Here is a 15,727-nt window from a genome sequence, read left to right on the forward strand (position 1 = left end):
CAGTAGGTCAGGCAGCATCTGTGAATGTTACCTCCTTTTTCTCTTTCTATAGATGCTCCTGACCTGCTGAGTGTTTCCAATGTTTTCTGTTTTAATTTCTGTAATGTAGTTGACATTGAGTTTTCATGATTTGGGTACAGTTAATTTTTATCTTGCTATTTGTTGTCAGGAAATGATGGATCCTTTGAAATAAATAGTACAAGTGGGGTTATTACTCTTCTGCAACCTACAGAACTGCTTCAGAAGGATGTTTACAAACTATTAATTCAGGTGAGAGAATTGGTGCTGACGTTATGCTCAAAATACAGTTTGCTCTGATAATGCCTCATCTGATTGTATGCAAGTTTTTTGATGACGATGTCTCAATGCCTGTTGCATGATTGTGTGAGTGGGCTTTTCGAGTGGGAAGTGGATGTGTATAAAACACAAATTAGGAAATTAGGTGTCCATAGTTCTGGGTTTTCCACCCATTTACATTAACGAATGCAAAAGTCAAGCTTTGTGCCAGCTCTTCTTGACAATAACCTCAGTATCAAAAACAAGCAGATGCCATTTATAAAGTTCCATGCTAAATATAAGAACATAGGCAATAAAAGTGTAATAAGTCATCTAGTCCTTCATCATGTTTATGGCTGATTTTCAACCTCGGTTTCCTGCCTTATCCCATATTCCTGATTCCTTAACATCCAGAAAACTTGCAATTTGTGAACTCAACAACAGATTCTTCCACATCTCTCCAAGGTAGAGAATCCCAAAACTTCACCACCCCCTCAGCAAAAAAAGGTCTCTTCATTTCAGTTCTAAATGTTTTGAGACTGTAATCCCCACTTCTAGACTCCTCAGGCAGGGGGATATTTCCTCTTGCATCCATTCTGTTGACCCTTGTAAGAGTTTTATAAATTCCAGTGAGATCACCTTTCATTCTTCTAAGCCCAAGGTGATACAACCCTAGTCTACTCAAACCCTCTTCATTCAGTAAGCATGCTATACTAGAACCCCAGCCAATGAATCTTCATTACATTCCCTCCATATATCCTTTACTACATAAGAAAACTGACACTGTACACTGTTCTCCTGGTGCTGTCTCACCAAAACTCTGTATAATTACAGTAAGACATCTTCTGTACTTAAATACTCTCTTTATAAAGGCCAATATACCATTTGCCTTCCTGTGGGTTAGCTTTCAGTGAGTTGTCTACAAAGACTTCTATGGCCCTTTTAACATCAATATTTCCCAATATGTAAACATTTGATAAACTCTCTGATTTTCTCCTTTGTGCACTGAAGTGGGTGACCTCACAATTTTCCATGTTGTGTTCAATCTGCCATGTTTAATTCCCCTTAAAGCATCTCTATATCTTCCTGACCACTTGAAGCTGAAGTCGAGTTCAGTCGGTCGAGTTTATTGTCATATGCACAAGTACATGTATGCACAGGTAGAATGAAAAACTTACTTGAAGCAGCATTACAGGCACATAGCAGCAGATACACAACATTCACAAGAAAAAACATAAATTATACAAAAATTACACAAGAAAGAACAAAATTAGAACAAAAAAAGGTCAACAGCTTGAAATATTAACTTTGATTCTCTTTCCACAGAGAGACATTTCCAGCATTGTCAATTTTTATGTCATAAGATAGTTTAATGTTCAGACCAATGATAGTGGTGAAAGAACTTCTGATTACAGAATTGACATATTTTAATAGTCCAGTCATATTTTTCAACGTGTCTTAATTGCTCAAAATTAAAACTAAGCTAATAGTGTTGGTGAGTGACTTATTTGTTGATACTTTAATTCACTGCAACACATCAATAGAACAAACAATTATCTGCATGATCCCAAAACCCCAGGGTTTCAAGCAGAGTTGACACAGTTCCTTACAGGAGAGGAGGAGCAGTTTGTTTGTCCACCTTCCGCATCCTTCCACCTCAGGATTGATTGAATCCTGCTCTTCAATCTGCTGTCAGATGAATAATAGTACATTGAAGATCAAGAGCTGTAATAAACATTAAAAAGATGAAAATATGTATTGCAATATTGACAAAGTAATTTCATGTAATTTAGATTTTACAGGTGCTGTATCATCGATAAGATACCTTTATTAGTCACATATACAGTACATCGAAACACACAGTGAACTACATCTTTTTGTGTAGAGTGTTCTGGGTGCAGCCCGCAAGTGTCGCCACGCTTCCGGCGCCAACATAGCATGCTCACAACTCCTAACCCGTACGTCTTTGGAACGTGGGAGGAAACCGGAGCAGCCAGAGGAAACCCACGCAGACACGGGGAGAACGTACAAACTCCTTACAGACAGTGGCGGGAATTGAACCCAGGTTGCTGGCGCTGTAATAGTGTTATGCTAACCGCTACACTACCGAGCCGCCCTGGGAGTTTGCATTCTCTTTAAAATAAGCTTCTTCCATCTCACAATATAACTGATGAGGATGCTAGCAGGTAATTTGAGATTGTCACCTCCACTGATATTTTGCTGCTGCACAGAGTTCTCTAACTTGGGACTTCCATGCTAGAGCACTCGAGACAGTCGGGCAGCAATTAGTTTGCTCCTGATGTCATCTATCAGTCCATTCCACAGTCCAATGCCCACTATTTATTGCACCAACTGTTAATACAAAATCAAAATGAGATCACACAGATCTAACTCATTATATACCTTCATTGTGTTTTGCACAAGGCCTCAGAAGTTAACCCAGATGTTGACACGCTGGTGTTTATGACAGCCATGGTAACAATCCAAGTAGTGGATCTCAACAATCATCGGCCCACCTTCTATGGCAAAGATGGACCCCAGTCACAATTCGAGATCACAATGCAGGAACATCCACCGGAGGGAGAGATACTGCGTGGTCTGAAAATAACAGTGAATGACTCTGATCAGGTTGGCCCTCTTGCTTTACAACCAAACTATTTGTACAGTGTCACTGATTAAACCAGCTATAGCAACATTGTGAATGAAAATATCATTATGTAAGTTTATGGAGGGCTGCACAGTAGTTTTTGTCAGAGCTTATGCAACAGCTAGCTTGAAATTATTTCATGGATATATTGCCATCTACTGGTTTAAAATGTTGTTTTGTACCTCTGTTATTCAATGGTTTACGTAAGTGCAGAGAAGTTTTAATTCACATTGAAAGGGCCACATTCTCTCTGTCACTTCATTCCATTACCATTGTGAATGTTTACGAGCAGGTTATTGTATTTAACAACACTTCAATGTTGAAATTACCTCAGTTGCAGATTAGTCTGAGATATAAATTGGAAATAAGAGGATCCAATATGGTAATATTTCTCTGTAAATTTTAGATTTTCATCGAATTTATAGAAAATTATGCTACTGAAGGTCATCATTCAGCCCACCATTTGAATTCTGGCCAAAACTGAGCAATTTATTCCAACCCCATTCCCAATTCTTGGTCCAGAGCCTGGTGGCTTAAGGTTCTTCAGTTACTTCACCAGGTCTTTTTAAATATGCTCATGCCTCTGCCTTTACCAGGCCTGTCTGAGGGTGAAACATTTTTCCTCAGCTCTCCTCCAATCCATCCACCAATCATCTTAAGTCAAAGCCCTCTCGTTAATGGCCCTTATATTGGCGGCTAAAGGTCTTTCTCTTTACCCCCCCCCCCCCCCACCTTTGTGCCACAAAGCATCCTTTCACTCCCTTGCTTACCAGGAATCTGCTTGAAATGTATTCAAAGACTATGAATTCACCATCCCTTGAGGCACAGAGTTCCAAACACTCACCATCCTCTGGGAGTAAAAGTTTTGCCTCATCCTTGTCTTAAATAAGCAACACCTTTTTTTTTAAACGGTAGCCCCTAGTATGCCAGTTGAAAAAGTTATTCAACTAATATCACCTTCCAGTACCGGACTCATAGCCCTGGTAAGTCAAGGCTCTTCAAGGGCACTTCCAAATATGGTTTAAATATGATGAGGTTTCTGTCTCTACCACTCTTTCAGGCAGTGTGTTCCAGATCCCTGGGTTAAAAAAATTTCTTCATCTTCCCTCTAATCCTTCCACTAATCACTTCAAATCCATGTCCTTGGTTTTTGACCCTTCTGCTAAGGGAAATGAGTCCTTCCCATTTACTCTATTTACACATCTCAAATATACCTCAATGATGTCTCACCTCAGCATCCAAGCCAAACCGAACTTTTCTTATATTTATAATTTTCCATTTCAGACAGCATCCTCTCCTTTGCAATCACATCTATCTGTCTAATAGTTTCTGACTTTCTGCTAGACATTAGAAGAGGATACCCTTGTTTGACTCAACAAAAGGAAGTCTATGGATAATAGATGGTGTAGCGGCCCGGACCCGCAAGACTCGAACTGCCATCGGCGGCCGCGGGCGCGTGCATGGGAGTGCGACGCGGACTAACCGCGGGGCTGGCCTTCCGGCAGGGACCGCATGTCACGTCTGCTGGAGTGGCTCTCGGTTACTTTAGCGAGCGCGCGCGCTTTGTTTGATTCAGTAAAGTGTGCTCCAGTCCAGCCTCCGTGTTTCTGCGTCTTCCTTCCTGCCACGCGCCGCGTACGGCTACAATAAGATATTTATTTATTATATCTGATATTTGATATTATTTAGATATCTGGCTCAGATTTGCCATCTTAAGTTCTGTTAACTGACAATCTGTTTGAGAAGTGAATTTTGTGTTGTTACTATCATAACAAGACATTGTGAATGTAAACATACAGTATATTAAACAGGCAAGGGGTTCCAGACCAAAAAAAACCAGACTTCTGGAGGAACTCAGTGGGTCAGGCAGCATCTGTGGAGGGAGATGGTCAGTCGATGTTTTGGGTCGAGACACTTCACCTAGACTGGAAGTCCAGATGCAGGGTCTCGATCTGAAATGTTGACTGTCAGTTTCCTTCCACAGATGCTGCCTGACCCGCTGAGTTCCTCCAGCCGTTTGTTTTTTGCTCCAGATTCCAGCATCTGCTACCTCTTTTGTCTCCAAGGTGTTCCAGATTCCTGGATATTGAGGCAATTAAAGAACATAAGAATCAGACAGGGATGTAGATTCGGATCAGACTGGAGATGTCTCCAGCTGTTCCTATTTCTCAACTAAATCATTTTACTGAACTATTTGTCAGTTCTCACAAACATTTGATATAATTATGTGCCAAAATTTCCCGTGACTTGTATTATCAATTCTGATGAAACACATCGAGATTTTGAAGACTTTCTTCCATTCCAGGAAGCAATGGAAGTAAAGATTTTGCCAAGCATTTTCTTGGTTACAAGATCTTTGCACCAATTAATGGAGAACAAACAAGTCTGTAATAAATCTTCCTTTCTGCTTCAGGGGGCAAATGCACAATTTAGCCTCAGGTTGGTGGGCTCTGCTGGAATATTCCGAGTTATTCCTCAAACCATCCTCAGTGAAGCCCAGGTCACAATAATAGTGGAGAACTCAACTGCCATTGACTACGAGAAATTCCAAGTGTTTACTTTTAAGGTACGTGAGTCTCGAGATCTCTGTACCGAATATAAAATGGAGATGGAGCGCTTCGGTTGTAAGGAGAGACTGGAGGGACTAGGTCTGTTTTCCCTGGAGAAGAAGAGATCAATAGGGGACTTGAATGAGGTATATAAAGGATATAGGTAGGGTAGACTGAAGGGAACTGTTCCCCATATCAGAGGTAGATAAAACTAGTGGATATAGATATAGGGTAAGAGGTAGAAATCTAGAGGGGATTTTTCACCTAGAGAGTGGTGAGTACCTGGAGTGCACTGCTGGAGAGAGAGGTGGAAGCAGAGTCACTGACAGCATTTGTTGAGACAAGTACTTGAATGCTTAGGCACAGAAGACTATGGGCCACGTTCTTGAAGATAGGACTAATATGGGTGGATGACAACTGGTTGGCATGGATGTAGTGGGCCAAATGGCCTGTTTCCATTCTGTATGACTTTATAACTTTAGGCATAGAGTACAACCACAAGAAAGTCTTAGTGAACATTTATGAAGCACCAATTCAGCCACTCGTAGAGAACTTAGCCCAGCTCTAAGCACCAGACTTAAGGAAAGATGTGATGACCTCAGATTGTTTTTTATTTTTTGCTCACAAGAAGTGGCATCACTGGTAATCTATTTTCCATCCCTAATTGTCCCTGAACAGAGGTAGCAATTAAGAATCAAGCATGCTAATAGGTCTGGAGTTGGGTGAAAGCCAGACTGCGTAAGGACGGTAGATTTCCTTTCTTGAAGGGCGACACTGAACCAAATGGTTTTCTTTTGACAATCCCCAGTGGGTTCAGGCTTACCATTAACCAAGACTAAATTTTTTACCACATTTTTTAAATTCCTCACCAGGTGTGGTCAAGTTTGAACTCCAGCACATGTCCAGTAACACTGGCCTTATTGCACCACACTCAGCATCAGTAGTGCTGCTGTCTCATGGCTTTATCGACCTGGGTCCGATCCTTAGCTCCAGTGCTGCCTGTGTGGAATTTTCATATTCTCAGTGTGTCCGTGTGGGTTACCCCTGCGTGTTTCAGTTTCCTCCCACATCTCTAAGCCATGCTGTTTGGCAGGTTAATTGGTTGCTGTGAACCATCCCTAGTGTAGGTGAGATGTAGAAGAACCAGGGTGGGGTTGATGGGTGTACCTGAAGGAAAAAGAAAATAAGGTGGGGAATGGGAAAGAGCTGGCATAGACTTGACGGGCTGAATGGTCTCCTCTGTTGTGAGGAAATATGAGAAATGCCCAATACGAAAGAGATTCACTATAATTATTCCTGGGATGTGTAATTATGTGGAGGGACTGGAAAAACTGGGGTCGCTCTGCTTGCAGTAGAGGTGGTTGAAGGGGTTCTGGTGAATGTAAAATCATGTAGGATCTAGAGAATATGTTAAGACAGAAACTGTTCCATTGGCAAGAGAAGCAAAAGTACATGAGGAAAAACTTAGTACCTGGAGTGCACTGTGGGGCTGGAGGTGGGAGCAGTGGAAGCAAATTTACTTATGGTGTTCAAAAGGGGTCTGGCTACATACTTGAAAGAAAAGAATTTGCAGTGCTATGGGGAGAGGCTGTGGGAATGGGATTAGTTGGATTATTCTTGGATAGACACAGCACAAATTTGGGGGCAGCGAACTGATGGGAATGTGGGGAAAATAAAATGGGATTAATGTGGAGTCATGGAATCATGCAGCATGAAAACAGGCCCTTCAGCCCAACTGGTCCATGCTGACCAAAATTCCCATCTAAGTGAGTCCCATTTGGCCCATATCACTCTAAACCTTTCCTATCCATGTACCTGTCCAAGGGCCTTTTAAATGTTGTTAATGTACCTTCCTCAACCAATTCCCCTGGCAGCTCATTCCATATACTGACCACCCTCTAGGTAAAAAAGTTGCCCCTCAGGTTCCTATTATATCTTTCCCCTCTCACCTTAAACCTATGCCCTATAGTTCTTGATTCCCCAACCCTGGGAAAAAGACTGTGCACATTCACCCTATCTATGCCCTGCATGATTTTATACATCTCTATAAGATCACCTCTCAGTCTCCTACATTCCAATGAAAAAAGTCCCAACCTGCTCAAACTCTCTCCATAACTCAGTCCCTCGAGTCCTGGTAACATCCTCATAAATCTCCGCTGCACTCTTTCCGGCTTAATGGCATCTTTCCTATAGCAGGGTGACCAAAACCGAACACAATATTCCAAATGTGGCTTCACCAATGTCCTGCACCACTGCAACATAACATCCCAGGTGTAGGTTTAGAGTATATGGGTACTTGATGGTGAAACAAGGACTCTTTGCGTCGAAGGGGCTGATTCTGTACGGTATGATTCTGAGACTCTATGGTGGCTGATTTGCTGCCTCCTGAGCTGTAACCCTTCTGTAATCCCACGGATTAATTTTGCCATGTTGGTCGTCCAGTTTCAGTGATAATACTTTTTTTTCCTTGTAGCTCCTTGCTGTTGAATCAGATACTCCAGAGCAATTCAGTTCAACAGCAGACATCGTCATTCATATAGTGGATACAAATGACAATACTCCAAAATTCACTTCAGAGTTCTATGTTGCTCGGATTCCTGAAAACTCTCCTGGGGGCTCTCCTGTTATCTGTGTATCAGTAAGTTTGTGTTTATGCAGTAACCTTGAAAAGCTTTCTTGTAAATAAGCAGATCGCTCTGCTGGTGGAGGCCCGCTAAACCTTACAGAATAGCCATCCCCAGGTTTGGCTCCCAATCTGTGGTGATTTAGTTGGACCTGACCGGTGTGGCAGTAGGGCTGTTCCAATTATTGCATTGTTTCTTGGGAGAGTCTAATAAGGTGGAGTTCACACTCCTGTTTATTAACCGCTACTGCCACGTGTTTATTTGTGAATATTAGAGTGTTGGTCTTCTTTCTGAGGTCTGATATGTTCAGATAGCTTGATGACACTCAGAAGCTTTACCCACTTCTTGTTAGAGTTTGATATGAATTCCTTGCACATGGTCACAATTGTGTCTTCTAAAAAATGGCGTCAGGCATATCAGAAGCCTCCACAAAACAAATCCCTGTGAGGATCCAATGTTTTATCAATGTATCTCTGTTGCTGAAACTCTCAGTCCTGTTTCATTGCCTCTTGACTGCGTACTCTTATACTTCACTGGCTAATCTCTGACTTTGAGTAAGTGCACACAGTCTTCTCTTCTAGTGAAAGGGAACCAAAAACTTGAGGGCATAGATTTAAGGTGAGAGGGGAAAGATTTAAAAGCGACCTGAGGGGCAAATTCTTCACACAGAAGTGGTGCATGTATGGAACAATCTGCCAGAGAAGGTAGTTGGGGCAGGTAAAATAACAACATTTCAAAAAACATTTGGGTAAGTACAGGGATAGGAAATGTTTAGAGGGATATGGGCCAAATGCTGGCAAATGGGACTAGTTTAGGTGGGTACCTTGGTCGCATTGGGCCGAAGGGCCTGTTTCCCTGCTGTATTTCTCTATGCCTCTGAATCTAAATGTCTCTGCTTGTGCCTTAACTTACTCTCAGCTTCATTCATCAATCTTGCCCGTGTTTGTTGAGCCACTCTATAATTCTTTGGTTAATTGCCTTGGAGCATTCCATTACGTTGGGAGCTGCCATCTAAAGTATATTGTTATTGATGCTGTGTTTCCCCAGTTCCTGAATGCAATGGGAGTTACAGGCACCCCTCTAAGCACTGGGCAGTGGGAAAACCTTTACAATTCTAATATTAAAACAGTGCTAAAGAAGCAATTCCACTCCACACCAGTTAATTTTTTGTTGTTCTTTGGTTGTCAATATCATTGGCAAAACAGAAATTATTGGCAATCCTTCATTGCCCTGAGGCATTCTGAGACAGCCATGTGGTGTAACTGGACCAGCAGGTAGACCAGACTAGATAGGTGTGGCAGCTTCCCATCCCTGACGTATTCACACCCAACGACACGGCAGGTATGCAACTGTGGTCATTGCCTGGGAATAGCCCGCAAATTGCCATATTTTTCTGGTGAAGTTTAAACCCTTCACCTCTATGTTCATAATCCAGCAACATACAAACGTGAACTAGGAGCAGGAGTAGGCCACTCGACCCCTCAAGATTAGTCTGTTGTTTAAAATGATCATTTTTGATACAATTGAAGTCTCAGTTCGGCATCCTTGTCTGTCCATATTGCATTCACCTCCTCTCTTATCAAGCATTTATCTACCCTGCCTTTAAAAATATTCAAACACTCTGCTTCCACCGCCCCTTGAGGAAGAGAGTTCCAATGTAAAAGCCATAATGATGGTTTATATTGGTTCTGCTTTAATAGAAATCTCTCTCTGATGATGCCTCATGTTGGTAGGTAGCTCTCAATGTACTCCGAATGAGGTGTAACCAAAATTTTAAACATGACTTACTGACTTTTATACCCAACACATCAACTGATAAAGGCAAGTATGCCATATGCCTTCTTTTACCTCCCTATCTACTGGTGTTGCCACTTTCAGTGAGTTATGGACTTGCACCCCAAGATCCCACTGTACTTCAGTGCTCCAGAGGGTCCTGCCATGTACTGTACACTTTCCCCTTACATTTGACCTCCCGAAGTGCAAACACCTCACACTTGTCCGGATTAAACTCCATCTACCATTTCTCTGCCCACATTTCCAACTGGTCCACATCCAGCTGTATCCTTTGAAAACCTTCCTCTCTATCCACAGCTCTGCCAGTTTTTGTGTTGTTTACACAGAGAGTGGTGGGTGCCTGGAATACATTGCCAGGGAACGTGGTGGAAGCAGGTATAAAAGCAACATTTAAGGGGGATTTAGACAAGCACATGAACAGGCAGGGAATGGAGAGAGAGAGAGACCATGTGCAGGTAGACGGGATTAGTTTCGACTGGCATCATGGTCAGCACAGACACTGTGAGCTGAAGGGTCTGTTCCTGTGCTGTACCGTTTTATGTTCTATGTTCTTAAGTAAGCGCATTCCTCAGAGGTTTTCTTATTTACATCCGTTGATGTTACAAGCCAAGGCAGCAGAAATTGGAGGGTTGAAATGATTGACAGGTGAACAATTCAGATGATTAGAGCAATACCATCTGATGTTGTTGATTCTTTTCCCCATTTTATTCTTGTAAATAACCAACCATATAATTGATGATTATAAGTAGCACATTCTCATTATGGTAGTGTAGCGGTTAGCATAACGCTTTACAGTGCCAGTGACACAGGTTCAATTCCGGCCGCCGTCTGTAAGGAGTTTGTACGTTCTCCCCGTGTCTGTGTGGGTTTCCTCTGGGTGCTCTGGTTTCCTCCCACATTCCAAAGACATATGGGTTAGGAAGTTGTGGGCATGCAATGTTGACACAGGAAGCATGGTGACACTTGCGGGTTGCCCCCAGAACACGCTACGCAAAAGATGCATTTCACTGTGTGATTCAATGTACATGTGACTAATAAAGATATCTTATTTTCTTAGGCAAATGACCCCGACTCAGAAATGTGGGGAGAAGTCAAGTACTCGATACATGGAGCAGGAGCAGATCTGTAAGTAATAATATTCCTCGATGTAACTGAGGATTAAATGAAGCAATCCTCATACCTGAGAACAAATTCCACTTAAGCACTGTGTGAATTATGGAGAGGGTTAAGTTGCATCATTCTTGTTACCTACACGGGACAAGTGTCTCAAGGGTTCCGTCATCTTTCCCCAAGTCCAGAGCATGATGGAACTTACAACAAAATGCATTATTTTTGGACTGCATTATGATTACAAAGGCTCCTCCACCTCCCCTCACAGCAAGGAATGGTTTATCAAAATGAAGTTCCTTTTTTTTGTCATTCCCTCTTCTAACCTGTTAACTTCCCATGCCATCAACATCGACAACATTAGCAAATCAGCAATGGAGATTTTCCTGCGTAATCACTGCTTTCTTTTCCATTGAGAAATAGACTGAGCCCAAATTTTCTGGGTTCTGAGCTTGGTTGAGTGGACCCCTTTCTGGAGTGAGATGTGAAGAGCAGGAAAAGGGGTCAGAACTCAGATCCCCTGGGTTTCTACTCAGTTTACACAATACCCCAAATTCTGTTCCAAAGATTAATCTGTAATGCTTGGAAAATCCCAGGCAATCCTGGAGATCAGGCAACCCTCTGCCTCAGGCAGCCTTTAATATGAGCACAGCACCATCTGTGTATTTGTTGTCAATGCAAGAAGACTGGAGTCAAATGCAACTCTCAAAGTTACAACAATGATCCTTAGGGCTACTTTCTGCAGGGAAACACTTCAATGCATCAATTGTATCTGCTCAAATGAATGTAAGCTGGAGCACAATTTGAAGTTTGCAATGAACACATGCTAAATGATGTCTCAAAAGCAGATTGGTGAGATTGTTATTGTATTCCATTTATCTAACAGTCCACTGACTTCTCTTTCAGCAGAGGTATTAGCACAGATGAACTAAGTCCCTCTAAAATAGCAGAGGGAGGAATTTCAATCTTAAATATTTATACTTCAGTGTCAAAGAGCAATATTGCAGTTGACATTTTGGGTTTCCACTGTCCAGATGAAGGTATTGACCCGAAATGTCAACTGTCCATTTCCCCCCTCAGATGCTGCCTGACCCATCGAGTTTTCAGCAGTTTGTTTTGATTTTGTTCCAGCTTTCAGCATCTGCATTCTCTCCTGTCAGTAAAATTTCAGGGTTGCTGTTCTGCAACATCCTACCTCTTCCAAAATTGTTACTTATCCAAGGCGTGAAAGAGCAGCTCGCAAAATGCTTTACAACCTAAGTACATTCCAGAGTCCAAATGATTAAATGTTTGCTTGAGTCTCTCCTTAACTCATTAATTGGCACTGGGCAGACATTTGGGCCATATCATTGGTTTTAGATGAACAAATGTCCCAAACAGGCCAGATAATTCTACTGTTTATCATACTCAAACCAAGCATAAAAGAATTTTACAAATACTTGGGGCAGATCTTCTGCCCACATCTTTGCTTCTGCAGGGACTTGCTCCATGTTCACTGGAAGTCTGTGGAGGTTTGTTCTGCCCAGTTGGACTGCTTGGGGAGTCCACCAGTGCAGTGAAGATGTAAGCCACAGCAGCATCCTCTGCCCTGCTACCTGCACTGCATTGGTGGACTCCCTGTGGAATCCAACTGGGTAGAACAAACTTCCGCCCAGGTAAAACCTGCGCAGGCCAGATCCTGCCGATGGCTAACTGGTGTTCCTTATTGATGCATCGGTGCACAGAAATACTAAATGCGCTGGAGGTCAGCTACTGGCTGATTGGACCTATCACTACACTGCTCGCCTTAATTCCAAGCCTAGCAATGGTTCTGTAACATATCAAGCTGATGGGGCTGGATACACGTCATATCTAACCCCTCAGCTTATTTCCAGTAATTTCAATAAACTAATTTATTAATAATGGCAGATGGAGTTTAATGTGGCCAAATGTGAGGTGTTCCACTTTGGCAGATCAAATATAAAGGGACAGTGTAGTGGTTAGTGTAACACTATCACAGTGCCAGTGACCTGGGTTCAATTCCGGCCGCTGTCTGTAAGGAGTTTGTGCGTTCTCCCCATGCCTGCTTGGGTGTCCTCCGAGTGCTCTGGTTTCCTCCCACATTCCAAAGACGTACGGGTTAGGAAGTTGTGCGGAAGTGGTTTACCAGGATCCTGCCTAGGATTAGAGGGCATGAGCTATAAGGAGAGGTTGGACAAGTTTGGGTTATTTTCTCTGGAGTGGCGGAGGCTGAGGGGAGAGCTGATAGAAGTTTATATGATTGAGAGGCATAGATGGGGTAGACAGTCATTATCTTTTTCCCAGGGTCGATATGTCTAATATTAGAGGGTATGAATTTAAGGTGAGAGGGGGTAAGTTCAAAGGAGATGTGGGGGCAAGTTTTTTACACAGCGAGTGGTGTGTGCCTGGAATACACTGCCTGGGGTGGCGGTGGAGGCAAATACTATAGAGGCATTTAAGAGGCTCTTGGATAGGCACATGAATGTGCAGAGAATGGAGGGATACGGACATTGTGCAGGCAGAAGGGATTAGTTTAGATAGCCATTTATTCACTTATGTACCTATCCAAAAGTCTCTTAAAAGACCCTATTTATCCGCCTCCCCCACCGTTTCCGGCAGCCCATTCCACGCACTCACCACTCTCTGAGTAAAAAAACTTACCCCTGACATCTCCTCTGTACCTACTCCCCAGCACCTTAAACCTGTGTTCTCTTGTGGCAACCATTTCAGCCCTGGGAAAAAGTCTCTGACTATCCACACGATCCACACCTCTCGTCCTCCATTGCTCCAAGGAGGGGTTGAGAGGGATATGGGCCAAATGCATGCAAGTGAGACTAGCTCTGTAAGGCAACTTGGGCAGCATGGATGAATTGGGCCAAAGGGCCTGTTTCTTTGCTGTACAGTGATATGATTTCATGATTCTATGACATGGGGGGTCATGGAACCACAGAAGGTAATGGTGACAGCGATTGAATTGTGAGAAGCAAACTTGAGGCAGTGAAATTTATTGGCTCTATTGAAATCACTGGGAAGAAATGGTATTGGTATTGGTATCGGTTTATTATTATCACTTGTACTGAGGTACAAGTGAAAAACTTGTCTTGCATACTGTTCGTACAGATCAATTCATTACACATTACAATGGCTGTCTTTGGAACAGTAAAGAGACCTGTTCATTTGATTTAAGTTAATAAGTTTAATTGCATTTAAATACATTAATTGTTAGTGTTTTTTATTTTATAAAATAATATTAATTGTATTTATATTTTTCAACAGTACCCAAGTCTTTTTGAATGTTTGAATATCAAAGACATGTCGCCTGACTTGGAGGGGTGGGTGTAGGTGGTGATGTTCCCACTTGCTTGCAGACCCTGTCCTAACCTGTAGGGATCTTGAGTTTGGGAGTCTCTTTTGGAAAAGTCTTTGTAAGAAACTGCAGTGCCTTCTATAGAAGATACACACTGCAGTGGAGCCAGAGTGTGTTTGATTAAGATGGGAGATGGGATGTCAGTGAAGCAGACTGCTTTGACTTGGATGGCATCGAGTTTCTTGAGTGCTGTGGGAATTGCACTCATCCAGACTTTCCTGACTCATGTCTTGTAGATTGCAGAAAGACTTTGGGAATCTGAAGGATATCCAACCTCCTGTAGCCACAGAATTTACAGAACTGGCCCAGTGTTTTATTTCCAATGGCCAGGTTGCACTGAGGATCGGATCTGTTTTCGCAATCATTTAAAATGCCAACACATTTATTGTTAAGACCAGTTTCAGAAGAATTTTGTTCAGCTTCAAGTTACTCCATGTCTTTTGAGACTCAGTGGGGTCTGAGCCACTTTGACATGAACCACTGGTATCAATGGGTAAGCTGGAAAAACACTTTGACAAAAATGTTAGTCAATAGGGCAATAATGGCACTCATAATAAGCAATCTACAGTATATTGCCATAATTTGAGAGCAATACTGGAAAAATTATGTTATTTTCACAACATTTATTAATATTTGTTCTAAAATCAGATTTTGAATAGGATAAATCTGTGCCAGTTGTATTAGTGCTCCTCTCTGTGGTCACTCAGCCAGACTGCAGGTTCGTTTTGCATCCCAGACAACATCTGAAAATGATTAAGGATCTAATGTTATCAAGCTCTCCTGTTGAGAGTTAACAAAGGGGAAAGGCACCACTTAAATCACATCCCACAAACAATAAAACAACAACGTATCTATTTTGCTATTTTGAACAATGCAATTGCAATTTATAAAATCTCATTCGAAAAATGTGTGTGCTCAGCTGATCACAGTAATCATATACATGCAGTCCTCACATCTTATGTAAAACTGATGCTGTAATGTGATGCATACAGCTGGTTCAAGAACTGAATGATTGAAGGGAAGTAACTGTCCTTGAACCTGGTGTTGTGGGACTTCAGGCTTCTGTACCTCCTGCCCGATGGGAGCTGCAAGAAGATGGCATGGCCTGGATGGTGGGGATCTTTGATGATGGATGTTGCCTTCTTGAGGCAGCGCTTGTGAGCTACTTTTTGAACCACTTCAGTCCTTCCGGTGAAGGTACTCCCACAGTGCTGTTAGGTAGAGAGTACAGGATTTAGACTAAAGAGCAATCAATATTATCAGGATAGTGTTTGATTTGGAGGGGAAACTGAAGGTGGTGGTGTTCCCATTCAACTTCCACTCTTCACCTTCTAGATGATAGAGGTCACAGGTTCAGGAGGTA

The 15,727-nt window shown here is 42.3% G+C and overlaps 1 protein-coding gene across 1 annotated transcript in view; it reads left to right on the top strand.

Moving 5' to 3' along the window:
- Positions 1-15,727, top strand: part of cdhr1a (cadherin-related family member 1a) — a 39,440-nt gene that overhangs the window by 15,609 nt on the left and 8,104 nt on the right. Inside the window, exons 11-15 of the mRNA XM_052041358.1 lie at positions 170-270; positions 2,701-2,904; positions 5,337-5,489; positions 7,946-8,110; positions 10,948-11,015. Coding sequence (XP_051897318.1) covers positions 170-270; positions 2,701-2,904; positions 5,337-5,489; positions 7,946-8,110; positions 10,948-11,015 — 691 coding nt within the window. The remainder of the gene's footprint in view (positions 1-169; positions 271-2,700; positions 2,905-5,336; positions 5,490-7,945; positions 8,111-10,947; positions 11,016-15,727) is intronic.

This window comes from Pristis pectinata, chromosome 30, assembly GCF_009764475.1.
Source record: "Pristis pectinata isolate sPriPec2 chromosome 30, sPriPec2.1.pri, whole genome shotgun sequence".
Lineage (NCBI taxonomy): Eukaryota > Metazoa > Chordata > Chondrichthyes > Rhinopristiformes > Pristidae > Pristis > Pristis pectinata.